The sequence below is a fragment of the Spermophilus citellus genome (assembly GCF_964194105.1).
Source record: "Spermophilus citellus genome assembly, chromosome: 8".
NCBI lineage: Eukaryota > Metazoa > Chordata > Mammalia > Rodentia > Sciuridae > Spermophilus > Spermophilus citellus.
In genome coordinates this window covers 56,170,333-56,194,450 of record NC_138189.1, presented here as the reverse complement: position 1 = coordinate 56,194,450, position 24,118 = coordinate 56,170,333, and the positions used below count along the sequence as shown (strand labels likewise).

Below are 24,118 nucleotides of genomic sequence, written 5' to 3'. Positions count from 1 at the left end.
AACCCCACAAAGCCAACACACTTCTTGAATTTTACATGTATCTCAATCATCATTGGTTGTCTTTTTGTTTCGACCCAATTTTGTGTTTGAAAGTCATGGGAAATAATTCAGGAAATAAACTTCTTCGTCAAAGCTTTAAGAAACTGCACACACTATTCTACTGCAGTAGTGTGCTGTCAATCCTACAAACTTATAAACTCAAGATTTACATCTCCTGTGAATTCAACTAGGACTTTATTCTCAAAGGAAAACACACACCCAGTACCTCTGATTCCCAAGTTGTTTCCACTTTAATTGTCCCAACACTACAGGATAGTCACTCAAACCTATATTATTTCTTATGCTGTAATTGTAATGGTTTTATCTCCTCTTTGACAGTGACAGAGTCACTACAATGAAGATTGAACATGGATTACACAACTCTTAAGACAAAAGTTTTGCTATTTGGCTTTCTCCAGCTTGAAATTTTCCCACAGTTGTGCTGTAAAAATGCAAGGAACCCATAAAACAATATGAGAGAAAATATTGTAGTTTCCGTTTTCCTAAGAAACTTAGGCATCAAATTCTTATTAGTCAGTCTCAAGAGCATAAATGCGGGAAGTGGGGGGAGGGTACCAAGAATCATGAGAAACAGCCTGAGACTGTTCATACTATTCAGGTCATCCCAGGTGGTAAGGAGCATCACTTGCCCTGGACCTGGTGTTCTGTTCACTTGAGGAGTCACTCCAGAACACACAAGACCCTCTTTTTCAAACACACCACTCTCTGTTCCAAGATTTTTAGAGGCACTTAAATGCTTATGAAAATGACAGTAGTCAGATAAAGTCTCCAAAACACATATAAATTGTCCCTCGGGTGATTTTAACAGGTAGAATTGATCACAGGGTTCATCTGCAAGTTTCATTTAACTGATTATTTTATAAAATGTCACTATAAGTATCAATAATAACTTGTATATCTGCGATTCCTCCACATAAATACTTTAGTAAGTATTAAGGAAGCCCTGTCTTCTCACTGTCAAATAAGCAGCATTATGTCCACAGTACTGATCTATCCAGGGACAAGAGAAAGAGATGCATACTGAAAGCATCACAGCACCAGTTAAAATATACCTTTTCTTTAGTTTTTAACAGACACTGGGGAACTTTAGTGAAAGAGGTCCTGGAGGCTTAATTTTAAATTAAAAAAAAAATGCCTGTCCATCTTTTCTTAACTAAAACTCATCCATTTTACCACTCTTAATATCCTCAGCTTAGACCCATTTTTCCTATAACAATGGTATTCACCTTTTTCTGCAACATCTGTTTCTCTGCCCTGCAAGCTACAGAAAAGAATATTAGAAGGAGCTGCCAAATTCATTTATATAAATCTAGCAGCTCCCTGGAATTAGTCATTGAAAGGTGGTTAATTTTATCTAGTAAAATATTTAGTTTTGATGGAGAGGCAGAGATAACACTGGTATCTGCTTTAAAATAAGACTTAAAAAAAATAACAGGTAATACCACACTCATTTATATTCTGAAGAATCAATGAAGTTCTTAAAATTACTTTCTGTGTTAAAGCAAAATGTAGAGATTAAAGCAACTCCATAGATAAGCTTTGGTTTTTAACTTTCGTATGCTATATGAAATGGGCAGATGCTACAGAGACATATGTATATGAATATACTTTCCCAGACCCCAAAAGCTCACCTTCTACTTCTTCTTCATCACACACATGTTTAAGGAAGGAAGCCCCTCTGTCCAGGACAGCTTCATCCTCCATCCTATAGTAATAAAAGAGAAAAAAAGAATGCTCAGACTTCTCCTGGAGTGAGCCACTTGAAGCAGCCCAGCTCCTGGGCAGGTTAACCTGCAAGCTGTTGTTCATGTTAACAGGGCAGAGTCTCTCTTCCTTTGGTGGCTGCTACTCCTTCACGCAGCTCCTCTCATCTGGTGCTTGAGAATATGCCGGCCCCACATAGCTTCAGCTCTAACCTTGAGAGGGCACCCACATGGACAGGTAAGAGAGAATAATCCCAATCCTGGAGGCTGGATGGTGGGGTGCTCCCCTCTTGGGATTTGCAAAAAGAAAGAAAAAAAAAATGATGAAAGCAAAAAAAAAAAAAAAAAAAAATACCAAGAGAGGAAGTTTGGTGTGTCTGGAGTGCTCGTGATGATCGTTTGTGGAAATCCAGTTTCAGTGCTTAGCTCTTTAAACACCCACTGCACAAAATGTATACCCTCACACACACACATGCACACCCACCCACATGCAGAGAGCGACAGGGAGTTAGGCTAATGCACAGTGGGAGCCTAGCTTCCAGCCAGCCTCTTAATACCAGCACAGCCCAGTATTCTCTGTTGAGTGGCAAGCTTTGAGTCACATGTTGGCCTTACGGAAATCTGACATCTGAGGATTATCCAGCAACCCGGCTTCAGCAATAGGCACATATACATACCGCCCATTCATTCATTTTCCACATTCTTATCACACATCTCTCTCTATGTATATCTGCCCTGTTAACTCTTCCCTGAAAGTTCTTCATTTTGTAACCACATTATGCTGTCCTCCTGTCTCCTTACATAATAGGATCTACTCTGCAATTTCATATGCTAAATAAGACCTCAGAATCCATCCAAGGAATGACAGCGTTTTTTACAGCCTCCCGATGCCAAACATGTTTCTAGTTTATAGAATGAGTTAAGCTTTATTTCCATACTCTGTGGCTCCTTTTCATTGCATTTAACTTTGATATACAGAATTCCATGAACTCTATTTATAGCAAAAGCAGAAAGAAATCCAGAATTGCTCAAATGCTGCTTGTGTAGTACCGGTCTAGAAACAAAGAACTTTCTCTGGGGACAGCTGCTCTATGTCATACCGTACATGAGCCCTGCCAGAGAACCAAATGTTCACTCTGTATTCTATTCATCCAATTATATGCTCAGGCATTGAATACGGCAAGTCTGCTTTCCATATTGTCTCTATAACTTATTCTTGTATTTCAGATATTTGTTATAATCTATGTGGTTATGCACTGAATTCATATTTTCCTTCTTACTATTTTGGGAGCATTATTCACCTCACAAAGCAACCATCTTAAGCATAAAAAGTCAGAAATTTGGTGTCAAGTAGCCTTGGGTTTAAAAGAATCTAGTTCTACCACTTAGTAGCAATGCCACCTGGAGCAAAGTACTTGACTTGTTCAAGCCTGTTTTTCCATGTATAAAATCGAGGTAACGATATCAACTTTGCATCAATTCAACACAATGATATCAAACTTGTGTTGATTGCTTTGAGATTAGATAATACACCCAAAAACATTTTAGCACGTGATCTTGCACATACTACATTGTTTAATAAATGTTTCCTTCTTCTTTCTTTTTTAACTTGATGAACCACTGGTGGACAACATCACTGAGGAAATCATTACCTCTGGACACATGCAAGATTTCTTCTCTCAGGGACAAGGGCCTTGTTTGTAAAGGCTCATCCTGATGTTATCAGGATCATTTCTTCACGGTACTCAAACTAAATACATAAAACAGGTTACAGGTCAGTCATCAGGATTATAGTGGGAAAGAAAATGCCTTACAGACTTAAGGAGTCAAATCATTTACCAATCTCTCTGAGCTTCAGGTTCTCAAGAAGATTAAATGATGCAGCATATTCTATTTGCTGCCTGTGAAAGAAAAATTTCCTAAAACACGAACAATGACTAGATGAACAAGGTAATCTCAGATAGCATTAAGACCTTTGCAGAAAGTAAAATGAGACAGGGGCTACTCCGCACAGGGTGGTTCTGATGAGGAGGTAACATTTAAGCAGCAACAAAAATGATAGGAAGGAACCAGCCCTGTGGAAATCTGGAGAAAGAGCATTCCAAGCAAAGGAAATAGAAAGGCCCTAAGGTGGGAACGAATTCAGCAAGTTCCAGGAACAGAAACGAGGTCAGTGAAGTTGGGTAAGAGAGAAGGTCAACCGCAGGATATGAAACTGGAAAGAATTGGGGACATGCAGGCCATGATAAGGAGTTAGAATTAGAGGCATTATGGGAGCCACTGAAGAGTTTCAAGATGGACAGTGACTTGAGCTGATTTACCTGTTTAAAAGATCACTCTGGCTGCTGTATAAAGGGTTAGAGGACAAAGAGTTTAGGAAATGCACAGGAACCATAGGAGCCTAAGGGAGAAAGAGGCTGTTGGGAAAGAATCAAGAGTTCTGTTTGGACACTCTAAGGTCAAGATGCTTATCTTATGTGTTTTGGGGTGTTTTTTTGTTTGTTTGTTTTTTGTGTTTTTTGTGTTTGTTTTTTTTTTTGTTTGTTTGTTTTGTTTTAAAGTGAGGGGTTGGGGTAGTGGCCTCAGTGGTAGAGCATTCACCTAGCACATTCAAGGTCCTGAGTTCAATCCTCAGCACTACATTTTTTAAAATAAATAAATAAAATAAGGGTCTGGTGTCCAACTACAACTAAAAAATAAATATTAAAAAAGAGAGAGAGATAAAGAGAAAGAAGGGAGCTGTCAGGGGCACTACTAGATGCCTGAGCCTAGAGCTCAGGAGCTCAGGACTAGAGATAAAATCTGGACCATCAATGAAGGAAGCTAGTGCTTAAACTCTTACTAGATGAGATCACACAAGAAGAAAATGTAGAGGAGGGAGCAGACCTAATAATAAGTGCTGAAACATCTACAAGTAGAGCAATGGAACAAAAAGAGCCAATGAGGTAAGAGGGGAAAACAGTCAAGACCGATTTCATGGAAGTCACAAAATGAGGAGAGTACTGTTGCTGAGAAAGATGGAGACAGGGAAGTAAGAATTGGATTTGGCAATATGGAGGACACCGGTGACTATGACCAGAACAAAAGGAGCAAACCACACTCATTATCAGTGGGAGGCACAGAGAGGATATTCAACAGTTTCCTTTTCCCTTTCCTACCCTCTTCCATTCATGCACTCGATTAAGTACTTACTGCATACCTACTACCAGCCATGCACACTTCAAGCACCAGAGGAACAGTGATAAGCAAAATAGATAAGAGCTCAAGCATATCTGCCCTCTCAAAGACTTCCCCCGGCATCAAGGAAGAATCCATTGGTTATACAGCATTTATAGACATTAGTAAGAATGACAGTTTACTAGGAAAATTAACTTAAAAGACCTCAGAAGCACAACAAAATCCTAGACCCCCATACTTCTGCATGTACACTAATTATACTATCTCTCCTTTGGAAAACAGAGTGGTTTAGCTCAGAGGTCGTCTCAGAACTAACCCTCTTCCAGTTCCATCAGCATACTGAATCCAAGACCCTTTCATACAGAATGTCATTTTTGCACCCCACCATTCATCCAGCCATTCCTGAAGTCTTTTTGTCTTCTTACATATTTCCTAAATTAAATGTTTTACATTGATGTCTAAATCCTTCCAAAAATTACATGCAACAACCAACCAAAGAGGAAGGAAACAAAGAGAAACAGTAACAACTGGAAGGGGAGGTAGAAAAGTTAATGCTCCAAGCCCTCTTCCCAAACTGAAAAAACCACCCAGCCTATCTGAAGCACTGTCCCAATGTTCCATCTGAAATAGAGAGTGAGAGCGATGATGGGTGAGTTCCTTGGCTCTTTGATGCATATTTCACATTCCCTCCAGAAATAACTAGAAACTTAGTTCTTTCTGATGGACCACGCAAAATATCTGCAACCAGCCTTTTCCCTGTAGGAAGTGAAAAGAGGTTAATGAGGCAAACTGAAAATACAAAACCTGTCTATCCAAGGTGGTCTTCCCCAGAGCAGCCCTCACTCCTCAGGAGTAAGTCTAGCCAGGTGCACTTGGGCTTCTGCACAAACCACAGGACTTTCCATCTTTTTTTCCATCTTTCCATCACAATGTCAATTATTTGTGTTTGTGTCCCTTCACCCCAAATCCTCTCAGCAGTTGCTTGCTATTATTAGTAAGACAGAGATGTCATTTTAAATGACCATCAGACCCAACCAGTTTCCCTCTATCAATCAGTAAGAAGACATTAACTCATCCAGTTAATCAGACCCCCAAATCCATTTTTTCACATGTCCTGCATTTGCTGAAAACAAGGAAAGGAAGAAGCATGCTTCTAAACAGCTCCTGGGTTGCTCACATCACCAGCATGGAGCAAAGTTCAGAATAGATTTGGAAGCTTCTCACCAGCATCACGGGGATAAGGGTCACACCACTCAGTGTACAATCCACTTGGCGCCAGTACTGCCTTCCTTTAACAGGACCACTGACAGTAGAAGTTATGCATCTTCTACAGAAATCCACACTCACAGCAGGATTTTTCTTATTCTCCTTTATTCTGGGACACTAAAATGATTTAACTGTAGCACTTGTCAAATCTGCTGCCAAACGGACCGGCTTTCACCAGCCGGTCCTAATCACTGAGCAGGCTTGTAAGGGTGACTTAAGCCCGGCACGAGAAACATTTGTGCAAAACTGTCAGCCACTGGGCCTTGAGCACCCATCGACATTCCACCCCTCTGAGTTCCCACCCCCAGAACCCGCGTCAACTGCCAACGTGCTCACTAGCTGGTCTGCACCATGCAAGCAGCTGCCACTCAGCCAGTCAGCAAGTGGCAGGCCGCCAGCACACAAGTTTCAAGAACGCAAGCCTGCTCGTCACAGTGCTGCTAAAGGTTGAAGGTCTCTGGGTATGCTAGCCTTTAGATTCGCCTCACTTGCCCTCCCACCTCCCTCCACCTTCCCTCCCCTGATTTGCCTCCCACGGTAGCATTTCACTTGTCTCTATGGTAACAGCATCTGGTTTCAGGGTTAGAACTTTTTACAGCCCATTTCTCTCCTTGTCCAAGGCTTTTGCCAAAGGATACACTAGCAAAAAAAGCTTCTGCACAGGATGGGGTCACCTGTTTCCTCGTCACCCCAAGGTTGCAGCAATGCTGAGTTGTAGGATAATGCAATTGCGGCAGAGTTCCAGGGGAAACCTGACAGATCCTCCAACCTCAGCATGCTGGCCAATGTGCAGAGACCCACTTTGGGGCTTGCACTCTGGGGCCCCTATTCTCCTCCACCCTGCCACTGCACCAGGCTGCACATAGATCAGACTAATGTGGGCTTTCTGACTGCTTCCACAGAGGCACCAGGGATGGCACCCTAGGGAGCAGCATCACTCCAGTTTTTAACATGTCCATACCAGAATCTGACATCACTGGTTCTTTCCATGCATGCAGTTTAAAGTTTATTAGTTAACCTTGTATTTAAACTCATCCCACTTTATCCTCACCAGCTCAGTCTGTTTACAACATCCAATGAACCCAATAATCTCTCACTTTACAACAGCTTTCCTATGCACAGCAAATGTTTCAACTGTTCTTTACACAACATGCCCTCACACACACACACCGACGCATGCAGGAGCGGACAACTCTAAGAAGTGAAGAGTTTTGTATTATTAGCCATGGTGGCCATGAAAACTACATTTATAATGTGTACAGGGGCCTTTACTTAAGGACTAAAAGGTGTTCATTTCAAGTCTCAAAGTTCAAAATTAGGCTATTCCTGCACTTTGGTTGATCTTGGATTAAATGAGAAAAAAAAATCAGCATTTCACAGGATTTTTTTCAGGAGCTACACAGTATGCAACAATCAGTAATAACATCTAAAATTATATACTCACACATTTTAGAGTTCTGTTCTCTATTCAAATCCCTTCGAAGAGGTGGGGAATCGTTTTCATTACAAACACTTTGCAAACATAATGTTTTCTTTTAAACTTTTTAACCCCACAGCATTTTATAGGTGCTTTTGCTGCTTTGTAAAATCTGCTTTCCACATTTCCAACATGCACATAAAGAACAAGACGGAACTGCGCAAGCCATAGACAACAGGGGAGAAGCTCAGTAGCTGCAAAGTGCACTGCCATCTTTTGGCAGCACGAGGTCACTACAGGGAACTGCAGGGCCAGCAAGGGCCAGGAAAGCTGCAACCATTCCCTCCAACAGCTCACAAGGCCCCATGAGGGCCTTTCATCCCCACAGGAAATAAGGAAGAAAGCACAGTTGCTGGCTTAACTGAGCAGAGAGCTGGAGCTCCAGACATACATATTGGGAAAAGAGACATTGGTATAGCAAAACTGACAAGCATGACTAATGACAGAGGTGACTCCCGGAGATCAGCCAGCAACAAAGCAAAGCAAATCCCCTTCCCAGTGTTCAGGAGCTCCCTAATCAGTCTGGAAATTTACACAGGCCCCAGGCCAGGGGGAAATAGCACCACATGCAACCAGACAGCAGACTGCATAAAAGGTAAAAATGAAGCCCAGAGCAGGATCATGCCAAACAGAATTCTGGGTGTATGAACTCTATTAAAAGTCTATTCACACTCTTGGGCATTTATCCCAGAGAAATGAAAACATACATTCACACATAAACCTGTACAAAAATGTTTCAGGGAAACTTTATTTATAATAGCCAAAAAGTAGAATTAGCTCAGATGTCTTTTAACAGGTGTATGGTTAAACAAATTGTGGTATATCCATATTATGGAATACCACTGACCAATAAAAAAGAATGAACTGTTGATACACACGAGATGAAAGAGTCTCCAGGTGATTATGCCAAGGTTAAAAAGCCAAACCAAAAAGTGATATACTGGATAATTCCATTGATATAACATTTTTGAAGTGACAAAATTTTAGAAATGGACAGATTATTGGTTGTTAGTAGTTAGACATAGAGGTATTTGTGGTTATAAAAGGGCAACATGAGAGTGTTGGCTTTGTCCAGTATGTTATCTGTGGTGACAAATACATGGATCTAGACAGGTGATAGAACTGCACAGAATTTAATATGTGGGAGATATTGAGGAAATCTGAATAGATCAATGGATTTGTGTCGGTGCTAATATCCAGGTTTTGTTAATTAACATTGAGAAAAACAAAATGGATACTTTTTTCCACATGTCTGCATTATTTATCACATATGCTTTTAAATCTACAATTATCAAAAAAATCCAATAAAAAACTCATCAATAAATTCATTTTTTTAATTTACCCTAGGAACATTATTTTACATGATGGTCAAGTGTAGAAACTAGTCCATCAACAAATATGCAGGATTCAGGCAAAAATGAGTACAAATTCCCAGTGTGCCCTTTAGTAACTATGTAAAACCAGCCTACAACACTTCAGTCTTCAGTTTAGGGCATTAAATAAGTTCCTGGACTAAATAAATCCAATTAACTTTACTTAAATCTACATCTAAAGTTTGTAGGCCCAGAGAGTACTGTAGGATATGAGTAGCTCTAGAGATCTGAGGGCCATAATTCTGTCCCATGAGAAAACGCATGGAAGTTTCAACTGTGGAGACCCAGATAAACTGCCCCTCTCTCCTACAGGGTGAGGCTCTTCCCTCACATCTTCTCCTTGTTGCAGCCAGGTCTACTGCACTCTGCTCAGACTGCACCTGAGCTCTGAAATGCTGGAGCAGGCTGAACACCAAAGGACAAGAAAAGAACTGGCAGGAGGGTGAAGACAGGGATTCTGGGGTGAGGAAAGGCCTGGGGGTTGGGGAAGGTGACAACTTGCTGGGGAGATGCTTAAGTGCTAAGTACCTAAGGAGACTGCTGGCCTGACCTCTGAGGACTTTCCCCTCACTCCCTAACCACCCATGGTTGCACTCTGTTTATCCTGTGTGCTTCCATACCACCATGGTCGCCTCTGACCAGAGTTCCACCGCAGAAAAGAACAGTCTCATTCCTATGTCAGAAACCAAACATTCAGTCTTTGAAAATTTTCTCAAAGTTTCTACTGTCAGGGAAAGGAAAAAAAAGAGGATCCCTTATCATTCTTTTAGCCTTCAGCTGTCCCTCTTCAAATACATTTGTGTAAAAACCAGAAAGGCCCTAGCAGAGGGATCAGGCAAGATGGAATGGCTGGGCTGCTGCTCCAGGGAAGGACCTAGGGCTGAGGATATGGGCATGACCTTCCCCCCTCTGTCCTTTCCCTTTCACCATCACCAGTGCTCTGGAAAGCTAGACCTCCAATCAGCAGCACTGTAAGAAAGAAAAGCAAATGTAGAAAGAGGAGATACCCCACAGCGGGAAATGAAACATCCCCTTTGAACACCCATCCTGCAAGGCAACCCTCAGTCAGGGGTACTCTGCCATGTCCAGACTTGAACAGAGGGCAGGATTCCATGTGCCCTCTCACCAGTGGTTTCTAATTGGTCTTCTTGGCTCTGAACTCACTCCCCTCTAATCCATCCATTTATAAAACACAATTTGGTATCAGTTTACTCTTAAATCATTCAGTGGTCCTTCCTTATACAGAAGTTGAAGTCATTAAATGTTGACTAATGAATCAATCAACCAGTAAGGAAAGTACACACACATGTTTGATGTTAAGTGTGTCTCTATGTTTAAAGGCCCCCAAAGCATTTTTCAAACAACATAGACCCCATACACAAGCATACTTCCAATTACTTGGTCTGACATTCTGGTATTTCCAACTGAGGAAACAGTATTTTGTGCCTAAGTTAGAGGGGAGGAAGTGGTTATGTTGTCCTCAGTGAAAAAAATGTAATATCTGGGTGAATTAAAGAATTTCTCAAAGATAATTTTAACTACATAATTTTCTCCTTACAGATAAAACTAGAATTTAACCCTTCTCATAGACTGCAATTGCACAGGAATATCATTCAGTTGGATTAAATTCAGACAAGAATTTCACTTTATCTAATTAAAAAAATTAAGATGAATGGGGTTATAGCTCAGTGGTAGAGTGCTTGCCTAGCACGTGTGAGGCTCTGGATTCTGTCTTTGGGACCACATCAAAATAAATAAATTAAACAAAGGTATAAAAAAATTAAGTAAACATTTTATTGATGAATAAATGAAAGGGTGAACTTAAATATAAACTGCAATATAACCTAATTACCAAAAAGCAGCATAAGAAGTTATGAGAAAGCCCAATTTTGCTCCTCATACCTACAAATGGACAAGTAAAACTCTAATATGTAAACCTATAAAGATGGTAAATGGCAGCTGCTTGCAAAGGGAATTGGGATTTGAAGTGTCAATATAAACTTTGAGGTCTGTAAATTTTAGCTTGACTTTAAACACAGTCAGTGGTAAATTAATTGTAGTAATTAGTCTACAGACAACACCTGTAACTAAAATCCACAATTAATTCATATTCATTTTAGTCTGTGGTTCTGTATACACTCACTGTGGATTTTACAATCCCAGGACACTGTGCTAGGAATCACCTGGATGCACCTGATCAAGTATGGCCCTTGAGCTACTACTCCCCCTCTGACAGAGAGAACTGACATCAGAGAAAGTGCCTTCCTTCCTATTCTCCCTAATATGGCAGCTGTACCCTTTGCATCTTCCAACCAGAACTGGCTGGCTGGGGTGAGGCTCCTGGCATTTGATTAAGTCTGTGCTATGTGCCAGGTAGGGTGATAAGCATCATACATGCATTATTTCATTCTGAACATTGTCATAATTTGTCTGCTGGCTTAGTAACAGGATAGGGCTAAAGATTCCAGCTAAAGGATTTCAATACCAATTAACAATTTAGGAACTGAGATTAGGGATTCTCTCCTGTCTATTAATTTTTTTAAGTCACATTTTAAACACTTACTACCTGCCATGTCCTATGCGAAGCAGTTTGAAATGATTATTTAATCCAATCTTCATTACAACCCCACAAGGTAAGTAATTTTACATATCCATTTTAGAATTGTAATTTGAAGTTACATAATTTGTTCAAGATCACTCAGTACCTGTGATGAGAAGATCAGGCAGGCAGTGTAATTGAGCAGTCCACAATTTTAACCACTCTGCTATACTTATTCAAAAGTAATTAATCTATACTCACCAGGGATTACTTACAAGAATTATTTTTTTATATTGTTGAACTTAAGCAAACTTTCTTGTAATTTTGAATTATATCACCCCTTTTCCTACCTTGGTGTGCCTATTGGCCAAAGGTTGAAGCATCCTCTAATAAAGCATCTCAAAATTAATGTCTTTATTTTTATTTAGCTAACATTAGATAACACTTGCTATGTGCCAATCACTACTGTAATTGCTTTAAAATTATAAACTTATTTAATTCTCACCGTAATCCAATGAAAAATGTACTGTTTTGAATCATTATCATCTGGGGCACAAAAAGATTAAATAACTTGTCCTCAAAAATTACACAGTAAGTGACTGTCGAAGTAAGGATTCAAACCCAGGCAGTTTGGTTCCAAAGTCTATGCTATTATCCGCTCAATGTCATCTGCCTTACTTTAGCTGATTTCACTGATCTGTACCAAACTCTTCAGGAACCTGAATCACAAGTATTAAACAGACTTTTGGTGAGAAAACAGATTCATCAGAATAGCTAAAGGATACACAGATCCTTGACATTCGTGAAATATTCCCTCCCCTGTTTTGCAAATGCCCAAATATCACAAATATCATTGTAGTATATAGTTTCTGATATAGCACAAGGTTTAGTATAATTTTATATGAGTTTCACAATTCTCGAGAAAACAAAGGCAACCAAAAGGACCTGAGGAGCAGGGGTAGTCCTCTTCAGATGTGTCTGGGCTCACCTCGGCACAGGGGTTCACCACGTGGGTCCCTACATATGCACTTATAATTAGTGATGTGACCCTACACAGCTGCCAACAAACAGCTGAAGCACAATGGTTAGGTTCATAAGGATCCACTAGATACAAAGCCAGAAGAAGAGTCACGGTTCACCATGTAGGCTATGCTGCTACTTAAGCAGAAAACGACTTTTGTCTTCATACACTTCATTAGCACGGTTCACTACTGAAGACACTTCTCAAGTCCCTGTTCACTTTTTTACTGAAATGTCTTTTTCCACAATGTTGTTCAAAGGTTATCCTTCATTTTCCCCAAGGAATCTCTCTTGTTATCTGGGGATTTAATTTTCCAGAGTTTGACTTGTCTACTCATTCCTTTATTCAATTTATGGAGTGTTTTCTATGACTAGGCATTATTCTAGACTCTAAGGATAAAATCCCTGGGTGGAAAATAAGAATACGCAAATTTTAAAAGTCAGTTGTGTAATATATTAATAGGTTATAGTGTAATGGGAAAAGATAAGCAGGGAAGAGATTTAGGGAGTGCTGGTGGGACTCTGGAAGGGTGTGGTTTTAAATGGGAGTTAAGGAAGGCCTCAAAGAGGGAGGCTCAGTAAAGCCCTGAAGGAAGTGAAGACGTGAGTCTGGGGGCAGAGCCCTGAGTCAAGAAGGAACCTGACAGATTTTTCAGAACATCCAGGAGGGCAAAAAGGTCAGAAAAGTGGAGATAAAGGTAAAGGCGCTGGGCCAGGGAGACACTGCTGGAGCATTAGGCCTTTACTCTGAGCAAGCTACAAGGTCACTGGAAGTTGCTAAGCAGCAGAGTGCTATTTCCTCAAGCTCACCATCTTCTTTACCCTGACATCCTTGTCATTATTGTATCAACATTTCCATTACAGTGCTTCTGGGACCTATTCAGAAAGTCTTTGAGAGGCCACAGCTAGTGAAACAAAGGTTACAGGCAGTGTGTGTTAGAAGAGCCTCCCTCGACCCCATGCAGGAACCTGAGCCAGTCATCCCTGGGCAATCCAAGAGTGGGTCAACACACCTTAGAAGACTTTACCCCGGGTGTGTGTCACCTTCACCTTGACCTCAGCTGAGGGAGGTGCTGAACAAAGCTTTCAGCAAGGGCAATCTGCATGAACTTGTTAATAATCTTTATTCTGCCAAAAGAGCCCTAAAGTTCATGACTCAAGCAGATGCTCCTTGAATCTTCACCTGTGTAAATGTGTCCCAGCAATGGCAACATTTAGTGTTAAAAGATGCCAATGCTGGGGATTAATATGTAGATATCAAGGGAAGAGCACGGAACTGATTTGTTGACTATTTTTTTACCACCTATGATCCAAAGCTATAGTTTAAATGATAAAGGAATAACTATGAGTTTTCTGGATTAATTTTAAAAGAGCAGAAGGACATAGGGAAGTTACAAATCCTATAGTTATACTTATTGCATTTGGGGTAGAAATGCCCTTGCATAAGAATGAAATCAATGTGGTCTTCTGGATCTAGTGGTGTGTTTGAACATAGAGGAGATCTACACTACAGAAGGATGTAATCTGCACCTTAAAAACACTCTCTGTGGTGATAAAAAGACACCTGTGAGACCTCATTACATATAATATGTGGGCTGAGGACTTGATTTTAACAAATAAGCTTTTTTTTTTTTTTGAGGTGGGCATCAAGGAAGAGTGAATGTTAACTGGGTATTAGGTGGTACTAGGATACTCTAGTTAATTTTATTGAGGGTAATAATGTAACAGGGGTTCACTTGATGCTTTGACTATATCCCTTGTGGCTTTGAAATTACATGATTTTTTTCTTTTTCCCAATCTTCTTTTCCCTGACCTTCTCCTTCCTGATCACTCCTCCCTAATCTCATTTTCTCTGAATCACCTTTATAAAAGCCCACTGTTCCTTCAGTGGGCAGAATCACAGCCTCTGGGACAGGAATCCCCTATATTTCTCCTTTTCTAGCAAAGCAATAAACCTTCTTTTTTCCTTTTTCTCAAAACCATGTCCTCATTGTTGGATTGGTATTAGGCACAAGGATCGAGCTTTCAGCAACAGTAATGGCATTAGAGTTTTTTAGGTTCTTATTTCTTAGACATATACACTGAAGATTGGTCAAATGCTGTGGTCTAGGATTTGCTTTAAAATACTCTCGCAAAAGAAAAAAGTATGGGGAGGAGGGAAATAATAAATAAGACCAGCAACATGTGGAATGAGGGTGATAAGTTGTTGAAGCTAGGCAGGGGGTACATGGATGTTCACTGTCTTATTAGCTGCTCTTTTGTTTCAGGTTTGAAATTTTCCAAAATAAAGTTTATTGTTTAATTTAAAAGTATCCCATATAATCTCCTTCTTCTTTTATGGGAATTCATCCTAGAAAAGATGTACAAATATAAGTCATAGCAAACATACTCACATATTATAAAGATGATCCTGTTCCCTAAAAACTAAGTTGTAAAACCCACTCATTCTAAACACAACAAATAAAAAATGTATATGGAGCATTTCAACATCTTTACTTTTTTTTTCCTTTTCCTTCATACCTTAATACTAAGGCTTTCATCCAATAAACATGTGATTGATTTTAGCATGCCTGATACTTTCCATCTTAAAATGAAGTTTAGGAAACCCATGTTCCTTAGCATAAACATAAGCATTTTTATTTTTTCCCCTCATTAGTAGAAATTGGCATGGTAAACTCTAACAAGACACTCAAATATTTGCAGCAACAAACTAAGGCACAGATAAACCTGGTGACAACCACCAATCTGAACTTGGGCTGGAATAAAATGCCACCTCAGTTCACTACAATTGCATCCTGCTTCTCAGCTGATGTATAAGAGTACAAAATCAGAATATGAAAAAAGATTTATGGGGGATTCTTGTGGACCAAAGCATGGTTTGTATGAAGCTCAACTTCTGGAAGTCAGAACTGGCTGTACAAATTCATGATGTCTCTAGAAAAGAGGATGAGAAATGTTTCTGGTGACCCATATCCCCTTCTTGTCAAACACAGGATACTTATTTTTCCCAAAGAAATACTAATACATTTATTGGTTAGGCTCCAACATCAACTTAAGAAATTCTTTTTGCTGCAGATGTGGCCAAATTATAGTAATCATAAGAACAACTATGGAGTAAGTGCTTTATATGAATTATTTAAACCTCACTATCAGTCCATGAAGCAAGTGCTATTATTATTCCCATTTTACAGATGATTAAACTGCAACTTAGGATGTAAGTACTTTGTCAAGGTCACACAGCTACTAAGTGATGAATCCATAGACTATTAGCCAGTATCCAATGCTAAAAGTATTGCTTTGGGTGTATTATGGGTAAGATAAACTTGTGTGGGCTTAAATGGAACTGGAACCCTAAGCATCATTCTAATATTGCTTTCTAGGGAGAAAAACATTTTGAGTTTCAAACAGTTAATAAATATATAGCAACAGCATTCCAAAAGTATGTTGGAAGCAGCATACATTGGGTCTGAAAAGTTATCACGGAACTGAAATTAGAGCATATATACCAATATTGTCTCTAATAGTTTAATCCCAAATAAAATTAACCATAATCAGCTGAGGCAAACCCACTGTAAGGCAACATTTTGTCTGTATTGTCTAAGGCAACATTTTGCATTTGCTTTTGTCTATATCTGGAAAATCAATTTTCCAGATAAACAGAAATAGCTAAAGACCAAAGCAAAGTATCACTTGGTTCTTAAAGATCTGTTCAGTGTCATGATATCTCCTTTCTGGAGATTTGGCACTTGCTTGTGAACTATTACCAAGTTGAATCCATTTCACAAGCCACTATGCAGTGACAAAGGAAAAATAGCTTCTTCATTTAAATATCAGAAGAAAAGTCCCTTTGCCAAAAAGAGTCTCAGAAGCAGTGCAGATTACTGTCTCTCCAACCTCCATTTGTTTTAACTTTCACAGTCCTCCCAGCTTCCCAACTGCAGCCAAGCTGAGAAGTAAGAAGAGCCAAAACCAGGGCAAGTCAGACTGTCACAATCTATTCCCAATGGAGACCTCCACTTCTGTTGGGTAAGTCTTCCTGCCTGTCCTTACTGTTCTGTAAAACCAACAGTCACAGCCAGGACAGGGCAGCTCTTACAGCCACTGGAAGTGACTTGCCCATTTCTGCTACAGTCACAGAATCATTTTTGTGTACAATGGTCTTTGAGAGGCAAGCATTAATAAGCCCCTACATAGGAAAAAGCTACCTACTAAGCTATAAATTTGCCACTTTCCTAGTGGCCAAATCATTTATTGCTCCAGTATTTTATTGATTTGTACTGTTTTGTCATTAAGGCTGACATTTCATTTATTAGTCGAAATAGCTTATTATTTAGTCTCAGTAAGGATCAGGCTACTTAAAAAAAAAAAAAAAAAGAAAGAAAGAAAAGAAATGTTGATGGCTGAGCAAATCCAAGGTGCTATTTCTTATCCAGTTCTGACTCTCAATCTTGTCCCACCCATACAATTTCTTTTAACAAAATTAGTAAAGAGTTTTTATAAAATAAATTTAATTCAAGTTATTAACCCTCTAGATCTCAACTCTCTCATCTGAAAAGTGGACTTAGTAATGTCTACATCATCCAACTATAGGGAAGCTATGAGACTATATACAAAAAGCACCCTATATGGTAGGTACTTGGCATAAAGCTAGCAGACAACACATATGGCTGATATTATTATACAATAGTCCTTCATTTGTCCCAGACAGGCACAAGTTCATGAAGGTCACATTGCTAACAACCAGCAGACAGCAAACTGAAACCCGGCTCTGTCTGACTCCAAAACTACACCATGCTTCTTTCTTGGCTTGGAATAAGAACAATGACCAGACAGTTCTTTCCAAGGTTGTTTCTAAGCCTGTTAGTCCCAAGGTGGCCACCAGGAATAAGGGGCAAGTAAAGTTTCCCTCTTCTGAACATGGAGCGAAGGGGTGTCGAGGAAAGAAATCATCAAGCATGAACCTCTTGATATACCAGAGGTCAAATTTCTCAACCTGTTGATAATACTCAGAGGACTGACTGGGAACGTGATGAGGACTGGCAACAAGCCAGCAGGGTATTTTTGAAAGGTGGTCACCTGGGAAACACAAACTGCTTGTGCAATGTTTATGGCTAGAAAAAAATACTTGAAAATGACCCCACAGGCCAATTTTTTAAAAATCAGAATTAAAGAAAAGTTTTAAAGAGAAGGGACAGAGGGGTAAATACAAGAAAAGAAGGAAAAAATGTATCCCAGGTTTTCAATAACATATCTTTGATAATAATTAATTTTCCAAAATCAATGATTTCCTAAAACAAATGAAAACCTGGGTAGATGATCAATGATTTCTATTGTGTAGTAAAACTGAGTCTGTAGGATGCCAAAAAAAAAAAAAAAAAAAAACCTATCAGTGATGACAGTGACATGTGTACTCTGTTGTGTACTCCCTTTCCTGGCCCCTTTGGATGGTTCTCTTGTGATCTTAACAATGACCCACAGCCCAGTAGTTATTACTAGCTCCACATCACACAGCAAGAAGCTCAGCCCCAGTGCCAGAACATGAGTGGTCTGAAGACGCAGAACCTGAGGGGAAGGATGAAACTCACACTCATCTGTCTGACCTTAAAGCCCACGTACTGCCCTACTGGACATGGAAGGGCGGGCACAGGCTCACTTGATGCTGCCACCCTGAAGAACCTAGGGAGGGAATGAAGTGGATGGATCCCTCCTGGAGGAAAAGACCAGAGTATCAGAGGATAAGCATCACCTTCTCCTTAAGCACCAAACTGATGGTGCTGAAAATGGGGGAACTGAGAGCAGGGTGTTGATTAGTTTAATGGGTACTATTATGACAATAAGGTGTTTTGAAAGCATAACCATCTGCACCTTGGACAGGACCTGAATACAAAGTTCCTGGTAAACCAAAAAAGCAGTCAAAATACAATTAATGACTTTGGGAAAAAAACAAGCCCATCTGTGATGTGTTCCCCTACCTCCATAGCATTAACAAGACTGAACAGAGGACACACTAAATGACTTCCAAAGTTCTGTGACACCACAGCAATAGTTTAGGGTATTACTTTCAACACACACAGAGTTCTACACTATTTTCTCAACATGTCCAGTAGCTAGTAAGAAGATAGGTATTATACTGAGTCTAGGTCAGAGGTCAAACAATTCAGATGAAAGGTTTGAAGCACATGAGGAAAGAACAGAAGCAAAAATCATAACCTAAGCTCCCAGAATAGAATTGATTTCACTAAATAAAACTGTTACTGTGTCAACTATGGATCTTGATGGTCCCAGGCCAGTGCTGGGAATAAGTTACAGGTGGACTGCAATGCCCATCCTCCCTTCTGGGTGTACCAGGCAGGGCCAGGCACAGTCAGAACTTCCAATTGCAAGATGTCTAGACTGCTTACCCAGTATGCCATACAAATATTATCATTTATTAAGCATCCTATGACATGAAAAAGATTCCAAAATATTAATAAGTGAATCATTTCACCAACATTCTTGAAGGGAAATGTGAACAGCCTAGAAAACATATAATTTCCCAAAGATGCTTCAATAACCATTCCTCCTCAGGCCTCTGAGGTCCCCAGGAGGCCATTATTTTCTAATAACTGTTGGTAAGCATCATCTCAGGTTGAGGTTGACATGCTTTCTGAAGTACTGTGTACAGCTCTCTGTGAACCAAGCTAGAAGGCCACAACTAGGGGTACTTCGGTACAGGATCAGTTGAGGCCTATAGTGGAATACCCACACGATTCAGTTCTACACAATCTAGTCACAAAACATCTGGGTGCCTAGAGGCCACATCAAGAAAAATGATTGAAGTAGAAGTTCCAAAAGAACAGTCACAAAGACACTGAGAGGGACAGCCTGAGTGGGTAGAAGAGAAGAGGGAGGGTCTTAGCCCGCCCTCACTGTTAGAGCTGAGATTCAGGCTGTTTAACAGAATACTGTAGACTCCCTGCTTAAACAACAGACATTAATCTCTCATGGGTCTGGAGGCTGGGATGTCCAAGACCAAGGTGCCAGCCAATTTAGTTCCTGATGAGCACCCTCTTGTAGCTGAGAGGGAGATCATATCTCTCTCTCTCTCTCTCTCTCTCTCTCTCTCTCTCTCTCTCTCTCTCTCTCTCTCATGTATTTTTGAATAAGGGCACGAATCCCATTCATTAGGGCTCCACCTCACAACCTAATTATCTCCCAAAAGCCCAACCTTCAAATGTCATCATGTTGAGGATTAGGGTTTAAATAAACAAATGGGTGAGGAGATACAAACGTTCAGGCATAAAGGAAGAAGTCCTTCTTACCTTTTTATCTTTCACTGTTATTATTTACCAATACACAGTAAGATGAACAATAATAACACAGCCACACAGAAGTCAATGTTTAAAGAGCAACTGGTGTATAGTGCAAAGTAGTAAGATGGCCCATGTGGTAAAAAAAATAAGACCTGCCTTCAAGACCACTAGCCTAGAAGTAGAGCTTTCTTGGGGCTCCAAAAGTAAGAACAGAGGCTGCCCGATTTCTGCTTTACCAGCTCCTTATAACATGTCAACAGCTGCACATATTGGCCAATACTTTGAGGCAAAATTCAAGATTAAAACTAATAATGAAAATACAGAAAAGTACAACTATATGCAAGCCAGCAACCCAGTGCACACAGGAGAATAGAGAATTTTGAAATGTCATCATTTCTGAGCTCTCTCATTTTTAGTAATGTTCCCCAGGAGAGTTCCAGTCTTATGATAATCACTCTGCTTGGCTCCCTGCTATCTATCCCATCCCAGTCTCTTCACTATGACCTGACCTGCCCAAAACTGCACCCAGTGTCATACCCTGTTCACACATAAACACATGTAATACACACACACAAACACATGACTACAAGCAAATGCATGACTGCACAGACAACGCCACTGCCATTTAGACATAACCCACCACCAACTCACTTATCTAGTCTCAACTCTGCCACATACTTTCACATTCATGATTCTCTAATCTCAATATGGCTCCACTCTGGGGTCCCAACTCTGGCTCAAGTGACTTCCTATTTTTCTCACTCATTTCTGGTCAGCCCTGATATTCACCCTCTCCTCTAAGCAAGGTCAGACCCCACCCGAGCTTGCCTGAGCTTTAGGCCTCTTCCTTGCTGCTCTCCCGGCCAGACACAATTCTGCCTAGATTCAGTCCTGATCCTGAGAAGAATGTAGTGGTGACTACATTAAAACTAACTCTGCATGTAATCAAGTGAGAAGCACAGCACATAGGCCATTAGGGGAAAAGCCAAGGGATTCCTAATCAAAAATACTAACAATAGAGATTATGGACCTCGAAATTTCAGGGAGAAGTTGAAATTAGACTGAATGTATTATGGCAGATGGAAGACAGAAAGCCAGACTGACCCTTTGAGGACAGATACACTTGTGCAATCAAAGGTTGGAAGGTGAGATTTTCTTAGATGGCATCTAAGTTGTCTCCATAAAGGGCCAACAGAGACATCCTGACAGTTGGCTGACTTCCTTGGTAATGTAGCACTGCAATCTTCAAATTCATGCATTTGGCTATAAATCTTACAACCCCTGACATAAGTAACCCCGAATAAGTCCCTAGTTTCTTTGTGTTTGTTTCCTCAGCTGTAAGAGACAAAACTACTTTTGCACAACCTCAGGCCCAAGAATGCTATGTGGGTCTTTAAAACCCATGAAGTACTTACAGCCCTTCACATAAAATAAAAACAATTAACAGATAAATTTAAGTGATACTATTACTAATATGCATTTATTTCCAGCTTATGGGGAACATGACCTTAAATTGCCAAAATGTTCCACCTTTTTAGCAATAGGAAATCTATGAAAATCAGTCTGCCCCAAAATGGCAGGGATCCCACTCTTGGGGTTCATGTTCACATGCCTCAGAAAGTTGTGCAAAACATACTCACATGTTTTAAGACTTCAGAATGTAGCAACATTAAGGTCAATGCCAATTACTGGAATATTCTGAATAATATGGACAGTGATGTATTGCTAGTGTTTTACATTATAGACTCAAAATGTATCTCTATTCCCCCTGGAAAAAGAATCTCAGAAATGGTATAAACTATCATTTACCATCACGGTGGTTCAATTTTGCACATTGTTGGGAGTTTCAGAAATGATATATAAAAACTTCTGCACTTTAAATAAAGCATGGTAATGACAGATCTAAAGTTTTACCGGTGTATAGAATCATAGTAGAATCACTGTTTTTATATTGTTAAAAGAAAATAAATGCTAATTTTTTAAAATTACAGTCAAAGCTCAAAATCTATAGGAGTAAGCAAAGAGAAAGAGAGAAAGTAATTATAAAAAGATTAACACTCTTGTGAAGGTGATTTTGTGGGGAAAATATATGATGTAGTCACCCTGGAATGCAAAGATATTATTTGAAAGTAATCTGAAACCCACATGGATGTTCATATGAATAAATGTTCCCAAGATAAATTATTTTTTAAAAATTCTGAATGTGAGTTTTCTTTGTCATATTTTAGTTTGAAGTCTGTTCAGACTTTTCAGCCAATCCTTTGGAACTCAGTATCAAATACTGTTTCTCTACCACCTTTCATTCTTTTCATCTTTACAACTGCAGCTACATAGCACCAGTTCAGCTCACTTGGACAGCTTTTTATTGATTACCTACTGAATTTCAGTCCGTACCAAAGGCTATTGATATAAAAATGAATAAGATAAAACCACTTCATTGAAGAGATTATAGGCTACTGAGGGACAAACTCATAAACAGATAATTATGCATAGTTTCACACCCCAAAGAAATAAATAAACATTTTTAAGGTTTACAGAAATATTTATTCCAGTATTTTTCTCTACATAGTATTCACTCTGGCAAGAAAAAAAGCCTTCTCCTTAGTTGGCTAATTTCTCTAGGATTTTACTTGAGTTGAGGGTGAGGAATGGAGACATGGATGGAGGAAGACAGTAAAATCACAATACGTTCTTTTGTGAGGAAAAAAAAACCCACAAGAAAACATTTCTCAAAATATTACCAATGATCACTTGTTTTAACACAGTACACTGACCACAAACTAAACTTGCTCAAAGATGACTCAACTTCATCACCATTTCTGGCAACTGCCACTTTGGCTCTATTTACTGAATATGTTTAAGTCATTTCTTCTTCTGACAGTGACTCTGTAAATACCATGGCTGCCTCTTAAATCAGAAAATAACTATTCAACAGCCAACAAGAAAGATAATGCTAACTATAACGTGTTTACTATCTAGAAAACTACCCAAAGGAAGCAATCAATGGCACCTTCCCCAGAATACTAGTCATGCTCAGGCCAGCACCCAGGTATGGTCTGGGCAGTACCCAGGTAAGATCATATGAGCACCCGGGTGTGCTCAAATGGGCACTAGAGTGGGCCCCACATTGGTAGTTACAAAGAACACCAAAAACATTCATGTATTGCTGGAAAACGTGAGACAGGTAGCTAAGATGAGAAGGAAACAGAAATGGAGATAAAACACTGTCACTGAGTTCCCAGAGGGAATGGACAAATGGTCAAGTCTCAGAGACTTTCATAGTCAAACACTGATCACATAGATCACAGAAAACAACAGAAGAGCCCTCCAGAAAACACAAAACAAAATAGTAGTAAAATAATAATAATCAAAAATAAAAATGAGATCAAATAGAACACTGAAAGCTATAAATAATAGCTGATATAAGAACAAATCATAATTTATTTTTCCTATTATCCAGGCATCCATAATTATTTCTCATTACTAAAGACAGCTTTGTTTGGCATAACTAACTAATAGGAGAGTCAACTGTCTTTTAAAGCTAAATCTATTATGGCTTCTCACAATACTTAGGAGGGGAAAAAAGTGTCTGAAAATCAGATTAAGCAAGTTGAGTCTGTATAATATGTAACTGCAGAGAAGTACTATAGGCTGAAATACTTTAATATTCTGAAAAAAGATACAAAGATAAAATGCAAATATCCAAAATGCACTACATAGAGCTTACTAGTAACCATATTCTACAACATATCTTTATTATCCGAAACTATGTGATCTAAGTATTGTGCTCAAAAGAAGAGAGAAGGAAAAAAAAAGAAATGTTTCAACTGCCTTAGCACCTGTCAACTTCACTTACTCTCTACTGTCTTGAATCTTTCTTAGAACATCCTTTAGTATTCTGTTTGCTAAATGCATCTCAATTGTCTCTGTAATCGGCTGTTAGATATCAGGGTGAGCATGGGCTAAACAGCTTCTGTTTTCTAAGGCACTAACAGACTGCTCAAAACAATAGATGACTATTAAATAAAAATGCCACTATTAATTTCAAAAGTTAAAAGCATGACATACCTTGTTCAAAAACACACAGAGAGGCCTTTTGATGCTCTTTATTGAATATTTAAAAATAAATGTCCATGTCATGTAAAACAACTTAGGCCATACTTATTCTGATCACGCCAAATACAAAGGCAAGAAAGTTTGATATGGACTAT

At 39.4% G+C, this 24,118-nt stretch overlaps 1 protein-coding gene across 8 annotated transcripts in view; it reads right to left on the bottom strand.

The window, feature by feature from the left end:
* SLC4A4 (solute carrier family 4 member 4) overlaps positions 1–24,118 on the bottom strand; it is a gene marked incomplete at its 5' end in the record, with an annotated part of 343,701 nt that overhangs the window by 298,621 nt on the left and 20,962 nt on the right. For 2 of the 8 annotated variants that reach the window (XM_081303373.1, XM_081303367.1), the window contains 2 exons: positions 1,692–1,765; positions 2,119–2,237. In XM_081303373.1, coding sequence (XP_081159499.1) covers positions 1,692–1,765; positions 2,119–2,237 — 193 coding nt within the window. The other 6 variants (XM_081303368.1, XM_081303374.1, XM_081303369.1 and 3 more) reach the window with 5 other exon arrangements.